General features: G+C 39.5%; 2 protein-coding genes across 2 annotated transcripts; one reads left to right on the top strand and one right to left on the bottom strand.

Moving 5' to 3' along the window:
• Window positions 1–321: 321 nt before the first annotated feature.
• LOC121328883 (zinc finger protein ZXDC-like) lies at window positions 322–9,247 on the top strand. Its single transcript, XM_041274016.1, has 10 exons — window positions 322–2,375; window positions 2,978–3,130; window positions 3,764–3,842; window positions 4,283–4,413; window positions 5,189–5,359; window positions 5,958–6,628; window positions 7,199–7,283; window positions 7,593–7,765; window positions 8,119–8,199; window positions 8,717–9,247. The coding sequence occupies exons 1-10, from the start codon at window positions 389–391 to the stop codon at window positions 8,801–8,803; spliced, it is 3,618 nt and encodes a 1,205-aa protein (XP_041129950.1). The 5' UTR covers window positions 322–388; the 3' UTR covers window positions 8,804–9,247.
• A 474-nt stretch (window positions 9,248–9,721) lies between these two features.
• On the bottom strand, window positions 9,722–20,465 carry LOC121328884 (cilia- and flagella-associated protein 100-like). Its single transcript, XM_041274017.1, has 15 exons — window positions 20,316–20,465; window positions 18,589–18,669; window positions 17,386–17,472; window positions 17,113–17,210; window positions 16,793–16,961; window positions 16,649–16,716; window positions 15,461–15,624; window positions 15,138–15,218; window positions 14,266–14,411; window positions 13,882–13,964; window positions 13,202–13,353; window positions 11,938–12,073; window positions 11,568–11,770; window positions 10,962–11,055; window positions 9,722–10,360 (listed from the first exon to the last, which is right to left on the bottom strand). Exons 2-15 carry the CDS (start codon window positions 18,653–18,655, stop codon window positions 10,247–10,249), a joined length of 1,662 nt encoding a protein of 553 aa, XP_041129951.1. The 5' UTR covers window positions 18,656–18,669; window positions 20,316–20,465; the 3' UTR covers window positions 9,722–10,246.
• Window positions 20,466–21,719: the final 1,254 nt, after the last annotated feature.

The raw sequence follows: 21,719 nt of genomic DNA on the forward strand, positions 1-21,719 counted from the left end.
TTTCAGAGGCACAGAAACCCTTAGACACTCTCCTGCACCAGTTCAGCATGGGATGCTGACTTTATAACCACCCAGTATGATACTATAGTTGTATTTTATTGTGTCTCAATTTCACTCTGATATATTTTTATTATTATTTTGACTCAATATAAGTTACCAAGTTTTGAAAACCAGGCCCTTAAGGCATGTTACACATGGGGATATTAGCTTTAATTTGAGCTAATGATGAAATCTCATGCAGCAATACCGTAACACAGTAATTCAACACTCCACTTTGAAATCCATGCCGTGGTTTGTCTGTAACATAAGCGAAGTTACCACAAGGACGCTCTTATTGCATTCTTGGAAGGGGCGGGTCTTTGTGTGTTCCTGCTACAGGGATACCAAGATGGAAATTCAGGGGCTTTTTGCAGCCCAAAACATACAACATCAACAACATGGCGTCTCTTGTCGGCCAGAACAGCCTCAGCACAATTCAGTGGCCGACAAAGTCGGCCAACCTAAATTGGCTGAAACTGAAGAGGACCGGGCGACTAAACCGGATCTTTGTGATCAAGAGTACAGCAGCAAACGAGCCAGGCCGTCACCATTTCGTCTACAGGCAGAAAATGGACGCGGCAGTGTCCCTAGTCACAAAAACAGCCGTGTTAACAACACATCGATGCTGAGTTATGCGGCGATTGGGCTCCGTAACGTAAATAATGTACCTGTTGTCGATGCCAAAGATCACGGTGGACGGGAAACGGGATCGAAGGGCGATATTGAAAGCGACGAAAGCGGGTTGCAGTCGGCATTTCCCGTCTTTCTTATAGAGCGCAGGCATCCAGAGCAACAGCAGCTTCAACTACAGCTGCAAGATGGCGCCCTCCAGATGAGCACACAAGCTAGGGAGGATGCAGCAGTTTTGAATCTCAAAAGCAAGGAAAACGAAGGATTTTACGTGGTATTCAACATTGTTCGGGAGGGTGAACCCAATTGCAAGGAAAGCAGCACCCAAGCTTCGTTAGCCGGTGGAGGTGCAAAGGAGTATAACGCAGTTGACCATGGCAACATCAAAAAGCCCAAAGACGCAATAGTGGAACATCATCTTTTAAACTTAGAGGAAAAAGTGCCCACTCTAGACGAGAGTGAGCAGGTGGATCGTCAGACCGCAGCGACTTTAGGTTTACCGAAACAGGCGTGTTTATCTGCCAATTGCGAATCTATTGAAAACAATAATATGATGCATGTTATAGAGTTTAATAATAGCAATAGCGATGCGTACCATGACCCGGACAAGAACATAAACAGAAACCCCATTGACAACATGGTCGAACTCCAGCAGAAGCTAAGCGGGACCCGTGGGCTAAGTTTCGAACCCCCTGCTTCTCCTGAAACCATTCAGATAAATACTCGTCAAGCATGTATTGAAACCAGATTGTCTGAATCGACCAGTCAGAATAACGGTGGTGGCAATTCGTCTGGCGAGACGTTTTCAGGTACGATAACAATAAACAACCAGAGTGTTATAGTCACTATAGAGAACGGGGTGTTAACCCTGGCAGCGCCGCTGGGTAATAGCAATCGGAAGGAAGACGCAGTTGCTGCGTTAAAGGAACACCTCGGGGTGAAAGATAATCAAGAAATCGTCCTGATAAACTGCGAGAGTGCCACTAAAACAACGACCGAGAAAAGTGTCAACAAAAGCAAAAAGTGTAGTGCAGCTGTTAGCTCATCTGGGCAGACAGAGGAAGCTTTTCCCGGACTGCGATTGAGTGATTCTGGATTACATCTGAACAAGGATTTGTATTTCACAGACACCAGTTCCAATATAGATTTAGGTGCATATAACAAAGAGCCTAAAGACGATGGCCTGTGTTTAGACGCGGCGGATATTGTTTGCCCAGAGTCCAGAGATGGGCAACCAAATAGTTTTATTATCACAGACAGTGGGGAGCTCCAGATGAAACTCGGCGATGGTATAGCAATGATGTCCAGGAGGGGAGTAATGGTTGTGTACCATTGCTCCCAGGTTGACTGTAACGAAACCTTTGACACAAAACACAAACTGAAGATACATTTGCTGTCTCACACCGAGGACCAGAGGCCCTTTAAGTGCACTGTGGAAGGTTGTGGGTGGTCCTTCACGACCTCTTACAAACTCAAGCGGCACCTGCAGTCCCACGACAAGGTGCGACCCTTTGCCTGCGAATGGGAGAACTGTGGGAGAAAGTTCACGACTGTTTACAATTTGAAAGCCCATATTAAAGCCCACGAACAGGATAATACATTTGTGTGCGGCGTCTGCAACGAGCGCTTTCGTACGGGGACCAAGCTGAACATTCATCAGAGAACTCATTTTGAACCTGAGCGTCCGTTTAAGTGTGAATTTCCAGGTAAGTTTCGTATATTTTAAAAACTGGTATAGTGTGATTGAATATTGTTACGAACAGGTTTGGTTCATCTTAAACTACCTTTAGGGAATGTAAACATACTGGACTGTGAACAAGCTCTGCTTATTTGATAAGAATTATTCATGATTTTTGTACAGTAGTTTTCGAAGAGTAAGTTGCATATTGCCCAATATATGTAATATGTTTTTAATTGCAAATGCACATGCAGTATCACCACAAGGCTGTTTGACATAATTACACTTTTGATTTGATGCACTGCTAGGCAACAGGGAATCAAGAAGAGAACAAAGATCTCGAGCTGCTTTACTGGTTCCTAATGCTGGAGTGGCAACTTCTGAAGACCACAAACACAGTGTACTTGTGACTTCAGCCCAAATTATTAACCAATAAGCACATTTAAATACAGTACCAGCTGCATGTTTTGTCCTGTGAGTGGAGTTTCAGTCTTATGTAACTTTCTTATTCTAAGCAGTATTTCTGGGGGGCACCACCACACCGAAAACATTATTTAAAAATGTTTGTGCTGCACTTGAACTTTCTGCTAATTTGTCATTTCCTAATGTGTGTTTGCAATGTTTTTTCAGGTTGCGAAAAGACCTTCATTACCTTTAGTGCGTTGTTTTCTCACAATCGTGCGCACTTCCGAGAAACGGACCAGTTCTCTTGTTCCTACCCGGGTTGTGACAAGCGGTATGACAAAGCCTGCCGCCTGAAAATTCACATGAGGAGCCACACAGGTACAGTAAGTTGCTTTACACCACTATGCATCTAGTGATGTCCAGGAATATTGTACATTTCCTGGTAATGCCTAACTGAATAGGTTCACATGTATCATTTAATGGAGATGTGTACTGCAGTAAGAAGATACGTCTCCAGGAAACTTTGATTTGGATATGGTATAATGAACTGGGCATGGAGAATATCCACTGACATTTTGCTCTAATGTCTGTATTTTCCCAGAACATAAAGCTAATTTCTCTGTGAAATATTGAAACATTTTTTCCCAAAACACATCTTTTCTCTACAAAGGTGAAAAAGTAATAGTAGTAAATCAGACTTCACTTTGTACACTAGATGGGAATATTCAGACTTGATTTTTAATGGGCAAAACCTCAGACACCCATTCTTTTGTCCATTAAAAAAAAATAAAAAAATAACTGCATCACAATTGTACTGCTGCCAAAGTGCATTGAATTTTGAAATAGTATTGAAATAAATGAAACAAACTTTCAGTACATAGTAGTTACTGTTTAACAATGTACTGTATCACTGTAAAGCCTAAGCAAAATGCCAGATAAATTATTTTAACTTCCTCATAGTCCCCGTGCTGCAGTTTGTATTTTTAATTTCCTTACTTTATTCCTCTGCAGGTGAAAGACCTTTCGTCTGTGACTCTGAAGGCTGTGGATGGACCTTTACCAGCATGTCGAAGTTGCTAAGACACAAAAGGTTTGTACACAGTCATTAACCCAAGATACAGTGCCTGAACAGTTATGACGTTCTTTACCATAAGTTATTGAGCGAATCAGAATTTGGGGTTATACGTCTAAGTACAGCTAAAATAAATACTGAACAAATTAAAGGTGAAAAAGCTATTGCATGTGATGTGTATTAACCATAGCTTTAATCACATCACACCCTCTGTGCTAGGAAAAGCAGGCAAGTCTGTATTACTGTCTTTCACTCTCTCTGCTGTACAGATCAGCATTTCAGACTTCTTGTTACAGAACTTAACGGTGATATGCAGTCAAAATGTTGCTTAAGAAAGACAGACGTGTTCTGATGTGAACTTATAGTGGCCATTAATGTCCAGGAGTGGACTGATCTGGGTTTTAGTATTTGCATTTGGGGGTGAAGGCACTGTAGGAACTGCTTTTTTGTTCCTGCAGGAAGCATGATGATGACCGCCGATTCACCTGTAAGGAAGAGGGCTGTGGGAAGTCATTCACCAGAGCAGAACACTTGAAGGGACACAGCATCACTCACCTGGGAACAAAGCCCTTTGAATGCAGCGTCGAAGGTATCTCTTCTTAGGTTCCTGATAGACTTTTATCCTGTCTTCCTTTTTTATGCAAACCAACCACTAGGGCTTCCTAACTGGTCCTGGGAAACCCATGAGCCCTTCTGGTTTTCATTCCAACTGAACTCTCAATTACTTAACAAAACCCATAATTTTCTATAACATTTAACAAGTATTTTGAACTCTGCAACTTTTTAGTTCAGAACAATTAAAAAGGTCTAATTAAGCAAAGTATTAGTTCAATTAAGGGTGTAGTTCAGTAATTGAGAGATCAGTTGAAATGAAAACCAGAAGACACAGGGGGTCCCCAGGATCAGGGTTGGGAAGCCCTGCCCTAATTTGTCTGAATTAGCAGCTTTGTCCCAGGATTTGATGGCTGGAGGATGTAAAGTCATTTTCCTTTAGTTTTATTTATACATTTGCTATTATGTGTTTTCTAGCACACCTTTAGTTTATTTGTGTACAAAGTAAAGTTTCAAAATATATAAAGCTGTGGTTCTCCCTATTTTAATTCATTCGAAACCAATGATGTTCTAACCTAATTGAACAACTAATTGAGCAATTTTAACTGCTCCTTCCTGCAAATAAGTTAATTCTGCTAGTCCTATTACAGTTCTGTTCTTAGAAAATGTGCCTTTGCACTCGCTTAGAAATTAAAATAAATTTCACTTGTAAGTGTAACTCTATCGGCCTGGCATTGTGGAGCAGGGAAACAAAGTCATTTACAAATGCACAATATTAATTGTATTGTTGTCTGTGCTGCTGCCATTGCCAGGTTGCTGCGCTAAGTTCTCCGCAAGGAGCAGCCTGTACATCCATTCCAAAAAACACCTGCAGGATGGGGAGACGTTAAAAAGTCACTGCCCCATTTCCAGCTGCAGTAAGCAGTTCACCTCCAAAAGCAGCATGAAGACTCACATGGTGAAGCATCACAACTTCAGTCCTGGTAAATTAAGCTTGATTTTCCGTTACAGCATTGTTGAATCACTTATATGTACATATGTGGATGTCTTAGCACAGTTCCTAGTAGCAACTTGATGCAGTTTCATTGAAAGATCAGAACTAGGATAGACTGACCTGCCTCCTTAAAGAAGTTCTTATTAAGATTTTAAGATTATTTTACATGCCTTTTTAACACTAGCACTATTATCATTTGACCCCAGCTTTTTTTCTGTTGAAGGTCTTTTTGGTTTTTTGCTTGTATTTTATACTGCTATTTGATAGGCAACACTGGATGAAGTTGCTGTTATCGTAGTCTAGCTGCAATAGTATGGCTATCCTGAATTTTTTTTTTTTTTTAACTTAAATTCAGGATATGCAAAGCATTGCAGAACTAAGATGATCTTGGCACTATAAAAGGGGGACCAGTAATAATGTTAATAAAACTGGCTTGAGGCAGAATGGTAAGCTCGCATTACCAATGCTTATGCTATCCCTATTCGTGCCCTGTTTCATGAATACCTCAAATCATGTCCTTATTGTATTTATTTACAAATAGCATTTTAAGTCAGTATAAAAATCATGTCTTCCCATTGTCATTCTAGATCTCCTGAGCCAGCTGGAGATAACCAGCTCCTTAACCCCCAGCAATGAGCTGACAAGCTCGGGCCAGGGAGACCTTGGCAACATAGACATCACTTCTCTCTTTTCCAGCATGCCCGCCAGCACCCCGGGCATCGCCATGGACATGTCCCTGGTAAACTCTGGCATGCTGACCATCGACGCTGCCTCAGTGGGGGCCACCCTTGGGGGAGGTATCTCTGTCAACAACAGCTCCCTAACCCAAACCGTAGACTCACTAATCCTGGCAGCGGGCACAGACGTCACTCATGGCCTGGATAGCTCCTTGGCACTAGTCAGCAGTAGTACAGTTCTGCAGCAAGGGACTCTGAACCTAGACGATGTGCAGACTGTCAACCCCGAAGCCCTGGGTTCACTTGCTGCCCTCTCCATGAGGACCCCCAGCCAGGAACCCCTGCACGGGCTGACCATCGACACAGCCACTCTGACCCCCTCCAGCAGCCTGGGGGTTAGCCATGTTGCCGAGCTCCTGACTCCCACCAAGGTGGAACGCTCCCTGCTGGCCAGCTCGGACGTGATCGGGCAGCAGGAGGGCAGCAAGGTTGTGACGCAGTTTGTCTTCTCCAATCCGACGGGCAGCTATAGCGCACAGAAAGAACTGGAGCTCAACACTATGTCCGGCTGCTCCTTTCTGGTAGGTGCTGTAAGGATTTTTTTCCCTTTTACACAGGGAGAAACATCAGAACATGTCCCCGATAATATCCATATTCAAAATCTACCCCCTTTAAGTCCTCTATCCTGTTTATTTTTATGTCTGTATGGGTTTCTTTGAAACATTGAGACAATCAGAAAAGCTGCACAAAACAGTTCTACAAAGTGTTTCTGTAAATGTCTTTGAGTACCTACTGTGAAAAAATTAACTTCAGTACTCAAGAGTGAGTTCAAGTCTATTAACTGACAAGGGTTGGTGACATTACGGGAGAGCAGCTATCATTGTTAGTATATGTATAGGATGCAGAACATTTTGTGAAAATTTGTAAATCTTGATGTGGTCAAGTGGCGAGACAACTTTAGCACATTTGTGCACTGCTCTAGAGGTTAAGACTAGCTTATGCTTGCCATAATAGCTTGTGTAGGTGGATCCTTCTTGCTGTTAACTAGTATAAAGGCAGCTTTGTTGCTAATAATGGAACACTCCTGTATTGCACAAGAGTTTCTAGTGCATGTTAAGCTGTTTAGTAAAATGTGATTTGTATTCTCTTAGGAGAGTGGAGGCTCCGCCAGGACGGACTACAGGGCCATCCAGCTTGCCAAGAAGAAAAAGAAGCAGAAAGGGTCCAGCAGCCCAGGTAAGTCTTCAAGTCTTCGTAATGCTCCTGCTGTTGCTTGTATAACTTCAAGCAAGCTCGGTCTGTTTATACACTGCAACAGTATTTGAAAGTGTAATAGTGTGCTTTAGAAAGGGTTATAGTGGAGGAGCCCATCGTACTGTCACACACTTGTATTTTAATTGTAAAACCCCAGTGGTGACACAGTGGTTTTGTCATTCCTTGATACGACTCCTGAGGACTGTTTTTCTTCTGAACAGCTTGTTATATTCATGGTAATATCGGGTATGTGCAGGTGAGTGATTTAAGCTGTTTAAAAACTTTACATAGGTGGTTCCAGTTCAAACCAGAGGATAACTAAAATCATCAAAGGAAGCTGCGCCCCAGCAGCCACGCCCAACCCCAGCAGCAGGTTCAGTGGAGGGATGGTGTCACCAAACAGCGGGCTGACTATGAGAGACCCGGCCACAGGAGCACAGTATGTCCAGATACAGTTGTTACAGGTGAGGAGAAAGAGACAACCGAGAAAATATACTTATTCTTAGTATAATCTGGTAGGGTGACCATTTCATCTTGGTTTGTACATTGAAGCAAATGTCTTAAAAGAACTCTGTCCTGTATGTTTTCAGTCAGGAATAACATGTTAACAGTAAGAACTTGCAGCGTGGTGGTTTTGGCTACTGTTTTTGTGTACTGTAGTTTCTTTTGATGGTTTTCAGTTAGAAAAGAGAATCAATAATAGAATAAGCAGTTTACATGTCCCAGTACACTGGCAGTGTATTAATGCTGCTTGTCAGTGGTGTGTTGACGACAGATGTATTAATCCTGTGTGGTTGTGCTTCTCTTTTTCTGCCAGGATGATCCCCCAGGAGATGGAGACCTGGCTTTCCAGCTCAGCTCCCAGTCTTCAAGCTCCCTGCCAGTTAACATCCTTCAGGTAACCAGGCAGTGGAAAACACTCCCTCAGCACATTGAAACCTACGTTTACAAAAACCGTAGCGTGTAAAGTTCTAGTTCAGTCGCTTCAGTGGGAAAGTGGGGTCCAAGCATAGCGGATTGAAGCCCAATGTGGCATTTTCAATTAACCCATTTGGATTGTTTTTTATTATTTGATTTTAGTTTAAGCATTTAAACTTTTTGTAGCAACTTTACAAATTAATTGCAGCCATAAAAAAAAAAAAAAAGTGGATTTGCTTTGTCAACATTGCTAAAGTTAGATTGGTAGGAGTATTTTATGTATTGAAAACTGGGAAAACCTGTTTCTCCGTGTGTAGTTGACTTCAAGTCGCAACAGATTTTCGATTGGAAATCGAATTGCAACATAGACCACTGGCCTATATTCAGTATGACAACAAAAATCCACACTGGATGTTTGGTTCTAAATTTTAAGCAATCAGCACAATTCTGCTGTTATGGTTTTCTCATTCTGAATCCAATACTCTTCCTTTACTCAGGAACCTCACACTTCAACTGAAGATGATGCCGGATCCGATAACTCCCAGTTCACCGGAAGTACAATAAACCTCCAAGATCTAGAATAACCCACCTCTCTCTTGGGAAAGTAGACTATGCTTGTGTGTATTGACAACGAAATGTTGAATTTGGAATTGGCTTTTTTAAAAGACTGCACATTTTCACATACACAGTTTTTGTATTTGGAAAACGAACCTGCTGGTAATCGATTGTGTAATCTAAAACTAGGTTTGAATAAAACCTATAAGGTTTGGAAACTACCTGAAACATGGAACAGAATTCCACTTTGCTGCTTTCCTTCAGAAAACACAGGCTTTTAACCACTAGTGCTTACAACAGAAACATACAATCAGTTCTCTCTTGTATAGAATGAGTTTAAAACTTACTTATACTATAAGCCTGTCCGGAATGGTACGTTGCTTATTAGATATGACTTAGCCATTGTTTTATCTGCTAAATATTATATCTGTTGCTCTTTTTTATTATGAAATTGTTCAGGCAAGATGTTTACTGTGTATTTTCTTCGAACAAAATGATTTTTATATTTAATTGTGTTATTTATTTGTTTTGTAAAAAAGATTAACAAATATGTTATTTGAAAGTGTGAAGAGTTTTTGTTTTTTTGTGTTTTGTAATGCAGTGGAGATTTTTGTTGCATACATAGTTTTGTTGCATAAGGTAGACTAAGGCTTCTAAGGTATAGTGAATGTAAGTGTCACCATTCTGTTGGGGGGGTGGGGGTAGGTATAGGTTTGTTCTAGTTCTGTGTAAAAAATGTCTGAACATTGATCCCATATCGATTCATTCAAGCACTTTTAAGATGTAATGCCTTTCGTTTGACTTTATGAGAATTACTTGCTGTGCCAAAGTGTACCTCATTTGAATATCTAATGAATGTAATAATAAGGCTATGGATCGAAATAAATTGAATTACATTTAATGGTTTGATTTACATTTAAAAACAAAAAATACATATTCGTCTGTCTTATTTTAGCACACAGTGAGGTCTTCAAAAACAATTGCAAATGCAGCAGTACTGCAGGTGGGAATTAATTTAATTGAAACACTTTCAAAGTCTTTTATACTTTACAAAAGCCCACTGGTGTTTAGAGTTTGCAATCTGGAAGAACCGGAAAAACCAGGATAGGGTTAGTTTATTGCAAGTGGATAGGAAACCATCCTGTAGAATTAAAATGAATACATCTGGCTATTTCGTATTGGCATCATGCATCCCTCCACAAAAACTCATAACTGGTTGAAAAAAAATGTACAGCACTGAACAAAGTTTTGCAAACAAGTTACCAGTTAATGAAAGTAAACTTGATCATCTTTATTTGCAATTTCCCATACAATGACGTGATTAAGTTGATTCATTTTTGTCTTCTAGATTACATAAGATTGTTAGAATTTTTTTTTTTTCCCTAGGACATGATTGAACATCTACATGTGAAACAAAGAAATACTGAAATAATGCACTTCATCTTCTGCGTGATTCAACTGTCAAAACCTTTTTAGGTGAAGAAGTAAATCTGTTCCTCTTTCTCCTTGTTGGTGATTTCCTGGTTCTTATCTTCCTTCTGTTTGATGACAGGGGGTTGTGAACGGTATACCAGCTTTTTACCCGTCTAAAAAGTAAAATAAGAGGGAGGGATGAAAGACACAGGTCAGTGGGTTATAAATACAAATAGTGTCATGACAATGTGTCCACACCATGTAAAATAGAATAGCATAACACATTACCAGGTCTTAACATATTTGGAAGGATGATTCCCAAGATAGATCTTTCAATCCTTTTCCAAGGCAATGCTTCCTATTAGTTACTGCCTTGTTTTCTTGTGTAACTAAGCATATCTATTGATCTATCTATTTATCTTTCTAATTAATTTACTTGGATTTTCAGTGCAATGTATATGGAATAAAAAACTAAGCAGAGTTTGAACTAAACCATCATGTAATCTAAAACAGCCCTGTAGTAATATCCAGGTCTTTCTGGTTTAGATTTTGTTGTGTTCTTCAATTTCTGTTCTTGAATGTCTGAAAAATGGTCTTTTGCAAGGCACCAAGAATTAGTGGATTTTTGCTTTCCATGCTAGTTTCAGACTGGAAATTGAAAGCCAAGACAGGGCTTAAGCTTTTTAGGTTATCAGAAGGTTAATACCTCCTAAAGCACTAGGTCATACTTGAATACATTTGTTATCCTTGTATAGAGTATACTGTCAAGCTTACTGTTTTCTTGATGTCAGCCTGGGATCTCTGCAGTGCTTTACGCAGTCTCTCCTCTTGATGCTGCTTCTGCAGTTTCATTTTCTCTTCCCTATTCCTGAGAAATCAATCAAAACATCATTGAGCTGCTTTCATTTGCATCACAGGTGACAGCTTTTTTGCTATAGCTTATATTTGTAAGGTGTACTGGATTGTGTGTTTTGAAAGTGCACCTTGATTGTAGCGAAGCATTTATATATTTGAATGTAGTTTGATTTTCCTTTTAATGATTAGTAATTGGTAGCTTACAAAGTAATGTTTTACTTTGCCGTATAGCTTTCTTTCTGATGGCCCTATCGCAACCTGTGCTGAAGATCAAGTCAAAAACCTGTAGTGTGATAGCATAAAAAAAACAGCAAACAAAATGATCTCCAGTATAACAGTACCAATGACGATGTTACAATCCTAATAAGACATTGAATTAAAATTTAACTGCATTTAAACATGCATCTTCTCAAATCATTTTATACTTTCTGAAGGACTGCTGATTGCAAGGGCATAACAATTCTGATTCTGGACTGGGCCCTGAAGCGATCTGCTCAAAATCGAAACGGAACCAGACAGACTCACCTGATGCGGCGCTCCTTCTCCTTGGCCCTCTCAGCCACCTGCACTTTTTCCCGGGGGACCATCTCGATGTTCTCGAAGAGCTCCTCCAGGCGGTTCTCGATGGCAGTGAGCATCAACAAGGTGCTCAGGTTGGCATTGTTCTGGCCGATGCAGGCCCGGTACACCTCCTCCACCTTCTTACTTATTGAGTTTATCATCTCGTCCTGTAAGGCAAGTCAAACATCCTTGCCATCAAGCAGTCCAGCCAAATCTTGCTGTGTGCTGTGGCAGTAACATACACCCTTCCGCCAACACATTGAAACAAGTCAATAATTGAATTTTAAAACCTTGGTTAATACTGAGGAGGAGAAATAGCTGTGTAAATCAATACCTGATCTTCTGTCTTGAACTGTCCAAAGGAGAACACTCGGGCCTTGAGCTCCAGCTCTGCTGCCCTTTCCTTCTCCCTGTTGATGGTATACTGCAGCATATCCACCTGCTGTTTCAGAGTATCTGTTTCATGGTCCCTGTAAAAATGGAAAACAAGGGGCTTTAAAAACATCTATGAATTATAATAACACATCCATGCAGATAATTCCAGAGAGCAGCAATTTACTGGACTTCTACTGGTTTAACTTTTTTGACACACACTTTTTTTTTTGGGGGGGGGGGGAGATCTTCTGGGATACCAGTGTTCATCCAGCAGTGATGAAGGTAGCCATGTTGTGAAGGTCTTGTGATTTGTGGACTGTATTATCTGGAGCGATATGTGTGGCACTAGTAGCCATCTTAAGAAGGTTTCTAGAAGATCATGTAATATCTCATGCAGGCACCCTGGATTTTTTTGAGTAATGACTGTGTTTTTATTAGGAGTTTAATTGCAAACAGGCTATTAGTTTTCTTATTTGAAATTAGGGGTGGCTTATTTTGGACTAAATGTGGTACATACAATCCCAGACAAGGTTTATAGCGAATATATTAAGTAGTGTAGACAACTAAATTGACTTTTTTTTGGACCAGTTTAACCAGCTTCTCATCCAGCACCAAGTCTCCTGAACCAGCACAACCACCAGCTCTGACCAGCATGCACCAGTGCTGGTCATTGTTGGTGGACATTTAGAATAGCATCCCATAACAAATGCCTATCAAACCCAGTGGTTTCCACTTTATGATCCCAGATATACTTATTCTTTTTACATTGTGACATAGGGGGTACAAGTTTATGGAATTATTTTGCTATAAACAGCAGCCCTACTGTACCTCTTTCCTGGGGTTTCTTAAAAACACATAGTCATTATATAGAGCTAAAATGTGTAGCTTTGAAAGAAACACATGTATTTTCTTCCTCTACTGACTGACATGCTTTCTGCCAGTAACATGCATTAACTGCTTGGGTGAAATGACCAAGGATATAAAGCAAGAACATGACTTCCTGGAAGGCAAGGCAGGCGGACTGAGAACTGTCTCTTAGTCAGTCTAGTGCTAGATGTCCTGTTTAAAAATGAAAATACATGTAGCTAATGGGAAGACTTATGAAATTATTTTGTTAGCTACAATTACTTTAACTGGGTAAGTCATTAAGTGTCAATTTTAAAGTAAGCATTTTAGCCTACGTCCCTGGTCCCAGCAGTACAGAGGAAATTACAAACACCCACATCTTTTGCTTTGTGATGGCCATGGTCTGCTTGAACTCCTCCAGTGTCTCTTCTGTCTCCTGGGAGTTCTGGATCAGGGAGAGGTTCTGTTCCTCCAGCTCGATCAGGATATCCAGTAACTGCTGGGGATCCGTGAAGTACAACGCTGGCTCCTGGGTGACAGGTAACATATGTTCACAAACAACTGTACCCTTACCAATTGATTTTCAACAGTAAAGCAACAGGTCTGCCCTAAGGGCCAATAATTGCAGATACAATGATACAAGTAGAATACTCTTTTACTACAGTAGTAACATTGCCATATGTTTACTTGAAATATCAGTATTACTGTAATACACTGGTACAGCAAGTGTGATAGAATATCAGAATCATGAGCAATATGTATTGTAAACGTCCAATAATAATAATTCTAACTTGGTTAATTTAGAAACAAATCCTATGTATAAAAGCCTTGTAGATTGTTATATTGTAGCAGTACTGATATTATATTGCATTCAGGCTCGTTTCTATGCAGCCGTTTTACAGAACCATATTTTAATCTGCTTTGCTAATGATTAGTATCTCACAGCAAAGGTTTTGCTTTGTGTCTGTAGTTAAGAACACTGTCTTTGTATAACAGTGGAGACGTTACATCATGCTGTTGTGTGATGCAAAGGTATTGACAGACACTGAAAAATGACCTCGTCACAATCCGAGGAGCTCTCTTGCATATCTTCCATCTGAGACGGCTCTAAACTCCTGCTGGAAGGCCTGCAATCGGTTTCTGGAAGAGAACACAGGAGAATTGAGATCACCTGTCCAGGGTCTTCTAGTTGTCTTTAACATATAAAGTTCACTCCCAATCTACATTTCCTTTTTCTGGCCTTCTCTCAGTGAAGACTAAGTTTGTAATTTAGCACACATACTAATATACACTGACTGGCCACTTTTACTACTTGTCAAACAAATTGCATTTGGCCTCGTTCTGGTGTGCAGCATGTTTTCCTGGTGTACTATGGGTACATTGCATTTTCAGTATCTATCAGACATAAATTGTGGGCAAACCGGGTTCAGCTGCTACTTACTTGTTGGTGACACTTGTGACTTTTCAGCTTTCTTGGCCTCCTTTTGCTTCTCATACTCTTCTCGCCAGTCTTTGGGTGAAAGCTTCATGAGGAAATCCTTATACGTCATGTACTCCTTCAGGATCTCCTCAAACTTGGAAATCTCACTAGAGCATGGAGGAGCAGAGATAATACCTGGCTTTCATACAGGACCACCAACCCAAGAAACAAAATCTATCTGTTTTTTTTTTTTTTTCTTCTCTCTATGTCTCATTTACCTTTTTTACAATACCTTCAAAACAGGAATCCAGAATACCAAAATTGCATACGGGTTCCTTTTAAAATCACAGTCTCTAATACATATCAGCAGTAACTTATACAAAGGCTGGCTTTGGGAGATAGATGTATGAAGATTGCAGATTGAAGACATTTTATTATTTCTTGGTTCTGGATGTTATGACAAAGGTTAGTGTGCCAAGATTACTAAAACCTCATGATCGAGCCGCTTTGCTTGTGAAAAGTAAGTAGTTATGAAACTCTAACTCGGTGACAGTAGTTTGGATCAGGAAACAAGATACATTGCAGCAACCAGGGAAAATTAACATTGCCGTTTTAAAGCAGAAACCTGGGCACATACACACACCTCACCACCCTCCCCAACTTTGTCTTTCCACCTCCATACCACGCTTCTGGCTTGCGTATTTAAATCGGTGATAATCAATGAAGTTAAATATGTGTACTATTGCTGTTGACAACCATTTAATATTCTGTGTCCATTGTAGAAATACTGTGTCCCGGAAGGATGGCAAAATGAGATCACGAAAACCAGGACGTTCCAGGGAAAACAGGTGGCCACCACAGGTATATCGTTTCTGCTTTTTTTCATCTTTTACCTTTTTAATGCCATCAGTTTTGTGGATATTCTTTTTATTTCAGCCACCTTCTCCAGTTTCACTTTTGTTTCTAGTTCAGCGCTGTAAAAAAAAATGCAACACAATGCAAGTTATTCAAATGTGGTCAATACAGGATATATTCCTAATCATATTTATTAGGAATTTGTTATTTTAAATTATTTTAGGGTATTATAGGCGCAAATACCTGGACTAGAATGGCGCAGGCTATGCACCAAGTAAATTAGTTATTCTTTATTATTAACAAACACTTATGGATCTGTGAATGGTGGTCACATACAGTAGTCTTATTAAAGTACAATTACATTTTTATGGCTTCAACAGAGTTCTTGTCGTTCTCCTTCAGGAAGGCGTCAAACATGGTGGCATCTTCCTCCAGATACTGCTCAGCCTTCTCCAGCTTACGCTCTTCTGTGATCGCCATCTCATCCAGCTTGCACATCTCATCTCGCTTCACTGCCAGGGAGTACTGCCAGGGAAGCAGGGCACACACACCAGCCATGTGTTTGTTTGTTTATAATAATAATACAGGAAAGAAATATGAATATTACAAAGTCACCTGGCAAGAGGCGCGTCCATTAGAAAGTATTGAAAAGTGACCTATTCTTTTTTTTTTCACATCAGTTTTAACCCATTTTTCAACCCAATTTGAAATGTCTTACTGCTGCAATCCACTTACCGATTAGCTGGATTGACAGGTGTCCTTCATTTCCACCAGGAGAACTTAAGCAATGGATATTACCTACTTAACCCTGGAAGCAAAGGCCAACCCAGGGAAGTAGGAGTCTCTGAAACACAATGCAGTGTTCCCTGCTCTTCCAGCAAAGACTGGAAACTCAATGTGAGTGGAATTGGAACACATGACTCACCCTGCACTACGAGCGACAGTGCGTTTACTAGGTGAGCCACTAACTTACTGTCTTTTACAGTTTCAGTCCTGTACAAAATCCTATATATATATATATATATATATATATATATATATATATATATATATATATATATATATATATATATATATATATATAGTAATCCAGTCGGGAACTCACCTCAGAACAGTCCAAAGCGCAAAATTTCAATGTATAACGTTTAATTCTAGGAATCAACATTTGTGAAATACATTAGGGGTAGGAAACTCCAGCCCTTGAGGGTGGTTCTGTTTCAGGTTTAATAGGTACAAATAAGTTACTTAGGATCAATTATTATTATTATTGATAGATATTGGTTCAATATAATAATTAAGGGCATGGTTTCAACAAAGACTCCTGTAATATGTTATAAAAAATATAATGCATTTTAGTAGCTTAAAAAATAATCTACTGTAGAATTATTTTAGGGGTCCCCAGGTATCTAATAAAAGTTGGTAAGACATGTAGCATATTGATGGTTAGCTATGGAAATCATTGTTTGCGATTCAGTCCGTTCAGCAACTGCTGAAAAGAGTCAAGACCTGAGCATGAAGAGAATTAAAAAAACTGAAAAAATATGCTCACCTGCAGTAAAAACATCTGTCTTTTCCTGGATATAAATTCACTGATGCTTTCTTTTTCTATATGGCAACCTGAAACAGAATAAATAAATAAAATGCCACCTATGTCCTCTAGCATCTCCCAATTTGAAAACCACACTGTACTAACCCTTAGTCATAGACAGTTTCCATGAAGCGTGTTCATCATCACTTCCACCATTCGCACCCTCCTCTTTCCCCTCCTTCATCAGCTCTCTTATCTTTGTCCGCTTTGCATTCACACGGCCAGCATAGGTTGTTTTCTCGTGGATTTTTAGATTCTTCTCCTGCTCGCGCTCCTAGAGGGGTAAAAACTCCACGATTACAGACTTGCCATTAACCAAGGATTAGAAACATTGTAGCGTTAGTCTTTGTAGCTCATAAAATAAGGATTAGGAATGTGAGGTTAGTTAAGCAAATGTATTTGAAAATAGTTCAAGTTAGGCTTACAAGCTTCTTGCGCTCTCTTTCCATGTTCCTCAAGAGGAAGATATCCTGATCTGGAGGAACTTTGAAAGGGTTTCTGTTGGCTTCATTATCTACCTGCACTATAAAGCACAGACAGAGTCCTGAATACCTACTCCCAGTACAAATGAGACACATAAATACTGCAGTATACGCAGAGAAATCTGTGCAGACTCTTCAAATGTCCCGTATATTGCCAAATTCCAAGTGATAGTAATGAAATGAATGACTGACAAACAACTGAAGGGATTATATTACCTGAAACAACAGATTTCGTCCTGGCGCCAGACTTTGAGGAGTGGACTGGAGACGGTAGACTTGATTTCAGTGATGTGCTTCGAACCTCTATAGAACATTATAAATCAGAAGAAAGTACACACATGCTTATACAACAGTGCATATATGTTAGTAAATATAGTAAGCCCCAGTGACCATATGGCTCAAGTGCATTTTACCTGTCTCTTTTCTTCCAGGAAAGCAGGAACACAGGAACCAGAATGCACTGTGACGCAAGTTAAAAAATGTGATCTGTTCTAATGTTATGCAAATAAGGTGAACTATTTCATTCACTATATAGTATATATGGCCTACAGCAGATGCCATACTCAATACAATAAACAATCAGTTAGTGACAATCAATTAGTGACGAGTGGAATCAACTACTTAAAACAAGCACAACTCTCAATTAGATAATCACGCAACTTACTCTGGAATTGTACTAACGTTATTTGGGACTGCAACTTAAGTTTAGACTGTAATTAATTCCAAGACCAAGGAGCAAAATAAGCAAATGATCTTTTAGCAACCTCAGTATGCACTTTAGGAACCGTAAAATACAAAAATAAGTGCGATCTAAGATTGTAGTTAGTACAAGTGACCGTAAAGTATTCATTTATGTATGGAGGTAGCTTACATAGACTAGCCTTGTAAGAACAAAAATATACCAGTGCTTCAGCCTTCACAATGCCAAAGAGGTCCAGCAAACCAAAAGGTATAACACACAAATATGGCATGTAGAATCTCCCTGCTATCCACTTTTATTGGGATTCCAAATTCTGTTACCCCCTGATAACATGGCACTGTATAGTTTGGATCAGCAAACTGAAGGTCCTGCCCCTGAACTAAACGACAGATTTGGCTGGTCAGAGCTGAAGCAACACATAACTGACTTTCAGGATCTTGAAAAAGGAAAGCTCAAAACACTTGTCATTTAATAACTATAACTACAGGGTGAATCAAATGTACTTGGAGGCAACAGTCTCTTTCGCTTATAGAAAGTCCTCGACTGACTTCAAGAACTATGGTAATTCCATAAAAGTGAAACAACTTCTATAGTAAATATTTCATTTTGACAAAATTGGACAGAAACCAAACGTGTAACTTTTTCAGTGTTGTGTGTGAAAAATACATCAACCTTTTTTGGGAAAAATGTGCTTCTATTGTGCTTCTCAGGATACTCACTTGAAACCTTCCCTGAGGCTATTGTTTTTGGGGTCACTGAGGACCGTGCCAGCGTAGAGGATGACATCACAGAGGGTTTACCTTAGGAAGAGAAACAGAGGGTGAGATTTATATTATCAATAGGAGATCAATGGCACAGGTATCTATTACATCTTTCTATTTTTAAAAGGTGTCCCATACAGTTCAAAAGGATGGCTGGTTTGTTTACAGCATGGCTAGAAAGCTTGAAGGACTGAGAAAATGTGTGCTACGTTTCCATTTACCTCTCGGATTGACTTGAAAGAAATTTAAAGTCAGACTTGTTCATTTTCACCCACAGCCGATTGAGACCAAATCCTATTTCAAATGGGGCGCAGTCAGAACTCGATCTCTCCAACTCGTACTGATGGTGAAAGTTATCTGATGGGGGATCTTTGTCTTTTTTGTAATGACCGGTTGCTGACTGGATTATAGACTTGTGGCAGGGCCGAAGCCCTGCTGTGTAAATAGTGTGTGGGAATGTAAGCTTGGCAGAGAGGGGGTTAAATCTCCCTGCCATCAACCACAAGTGTGGCCATTCCCCATTGTGTGTGTGTTGGAGGAGCTTGGGGGCGAGTGTTTGTATTGTTTTGCAATGTGGTAGTGAAGGCTAATGCCCAGCCTCCAAGTGTGCTGTTCTTTTGTTTAAACCTTTTATTTTGGCCCTCGTGCCGTGTTTTGTTTGTTCACGTTTGTCAAGACTGCAGCCACAGTGTGATATTGGAACAAGATGAGATTTCAGTTTTACAGTTTCGTGGTGCAGATGGAAATGTGACAGCGGGTGCGTTAACTGAGAAGCTCAGAGCGAGAACCTTTCTGCTCACTCAGATCACAGATTAAATCTGCTCTGAGCTGCTCAGGGAGTGGAACTGAGCATGCCGTTAAGTGGGTTCTTTCACTGAGCGGCTCACTTAATGTGCCCTTTGTGTCTGCAGCTTAAATGCCGTAATAATGTAAACAAACTGGCAAGCAAACTAAGCACTTAGACCATTCAGTTATGTAAATGTAAAGTTTCACCAAGGAATCATATTTTACTGTACAACTGAACATTATTGTGGGTAAACTGCAGCATTAAAAAATTGGCTGCACTTTAGTATACCTATATCCCCACCAAATCTATAACTATTATCTTATAGATCTACTGTGTAGATGTAGGTCAATCACTATGACCTAGTTATCCATCCAATCGGGATAAGGGGTTTCCAGCCCATCAATATGATAGCTCAACCAGTTATTCCAAATAGCAATGCCTGGGCACTGTGCTTTCATTCCACTCAAAGGAGGGTTCATCACTGTTTATATCTGTATGCATGGAATCAGAATGCTGTGACCTTGTATTTTTCTTAGTGATGTAGCTGAATGATGTGACGTCATACGTTTCGTCTCAACTGATAAATCCAACACTGACTTCTCTGTGCTGCAAAGTGAGGTTATCAAACAGACAAAACCCAACTATACAACCTGAAGGTCATAACTGTGCATCTTTATTACTAATGCATAGAAAAATAGAATATTCTATATAATGCTAACATTGTAAATACAATTTATGAGCAATAATGTACTACTGTGTTCAGTGGACGCTACTAAAACTGCATGTTATCTGGTTCGTAACACACGCGCCTCTGTCTTATTAAAATTAAACCAATAGTTTCATTTATTTTTTGTTTTGTTTTGTGTTCTTATTTACAGTAAAATTAAGATGCACTTACCTTACTTTCTCACTTTCTCGGTATGATCAAATTAAACCAATGGTAAAAGAAAAGCGGATAACAGCTTTGGCAAATGCTCTTTTGGACATGAACTGAAATTTCATGCGTTTCCAAACGTAACTCCCGTGCAATTTTTTTCACCACAATGGAACCCGGATAAAGTTCTCATTGTTTACGTTTCCTGGGAAACATGGGGCTTCGGTTGCCACAGTAATCTGACGTCACAATTACACTATTCAAATAATTAATTTTCGCGGGGGAAAAGTCGTGTGTAGGATTTTACCATACGGTGCTGCTTTGTGATCCAATTAACATTAAGAATAATTGCAAACGTGTAATTCATACGATAGCGATATATTCAAGCCTATTTGCATAATGTTTAGGTCTTATACAACTACAAGACATTATGTTTTTAAATGCATAAAATACGTATATACATATAGCAAGACCACTGCATTACACAGTAAATAGATTAAAACATATTTCAAATAAACTAATGTGTGATCAATACAAGCTTTGTGACAAGTATATTTATACTAATATGGCAAAATGTCCATTAACGTTTTCTACAGGGTTCAGTTTTCCTCAAATCAAACAGTATAGTTACCGGTAATATAGAGCCTATTTGTTTCATTCTTAAAAGCTATTCGTTTGAAAGTAGTGTAAAATGATATTACAATATAATCTTGTTTATTTTTGCATTTACTGGTATCATTGCCTGATTGTTGTTTTCAGGGTCATTGATAACTTAACAGATCTAAACATTAGTAAGCTAGCTGTTGTTGTATCTCGGTATGCAGAGGTACCACTGATCACAGCCACAAGATGTCGATATTTTGCATAAGCGTCTATTTTCTGTTAAACACCAGCGCAGAACTAGAACCGACTATTTAACCAGTGGTCCTGCTCAGCACTGTCACCCACAGACAGATGGTTTTGGTATTGGTTTGTTTAAGCGCGCAGATAACGTTATTATTAAATTTTTTAAAATTATTTTTATGAAAAAGGACCACATGCATTTTAAAAGGGGTTAGGCTTTCATATTTTAGCAAAGGTATTAATACATAAAATAATAAACCTTGTGATATTGTACATATCGCATTTAAAGTTCAAAGGTATATTAATATAGGCATCAGGTTAGATTTCAAAATATTTCATACTGGCAAAAGGCCTTTTTATTCGGGGTTGAATGTGATCTTTGACTAAGCCTTAGCTCTTGCACTACCGATAATTGCCAGATGATGTCAGAGAAGAGCCATATTTGTCGTAAAACAAGCTTTTATATAGCTTTTATTTCAGCTTTTATGCACTGCAGTATAATGCAGTCTGGTACGAAACCTTGTTTTGCGAAACCACTGAAACATTTCTGTGACACCGTGGATTCCACATTATAGTGACATTTAA

Source organism: Polyodon spathula, chromosome 16, assembly GCF_017654505.1.
Source record: "Polyodon spathula isolate WHYD16114869_AA chromosome 16, ASM1765450v1, whole genome shotgun sequence".
NCBI lineage: Eukaryota > Metazoa > Chordata > Actinopteri > Acipenseriformes > Polyodontidae > Polyodon > Polyodon spathula.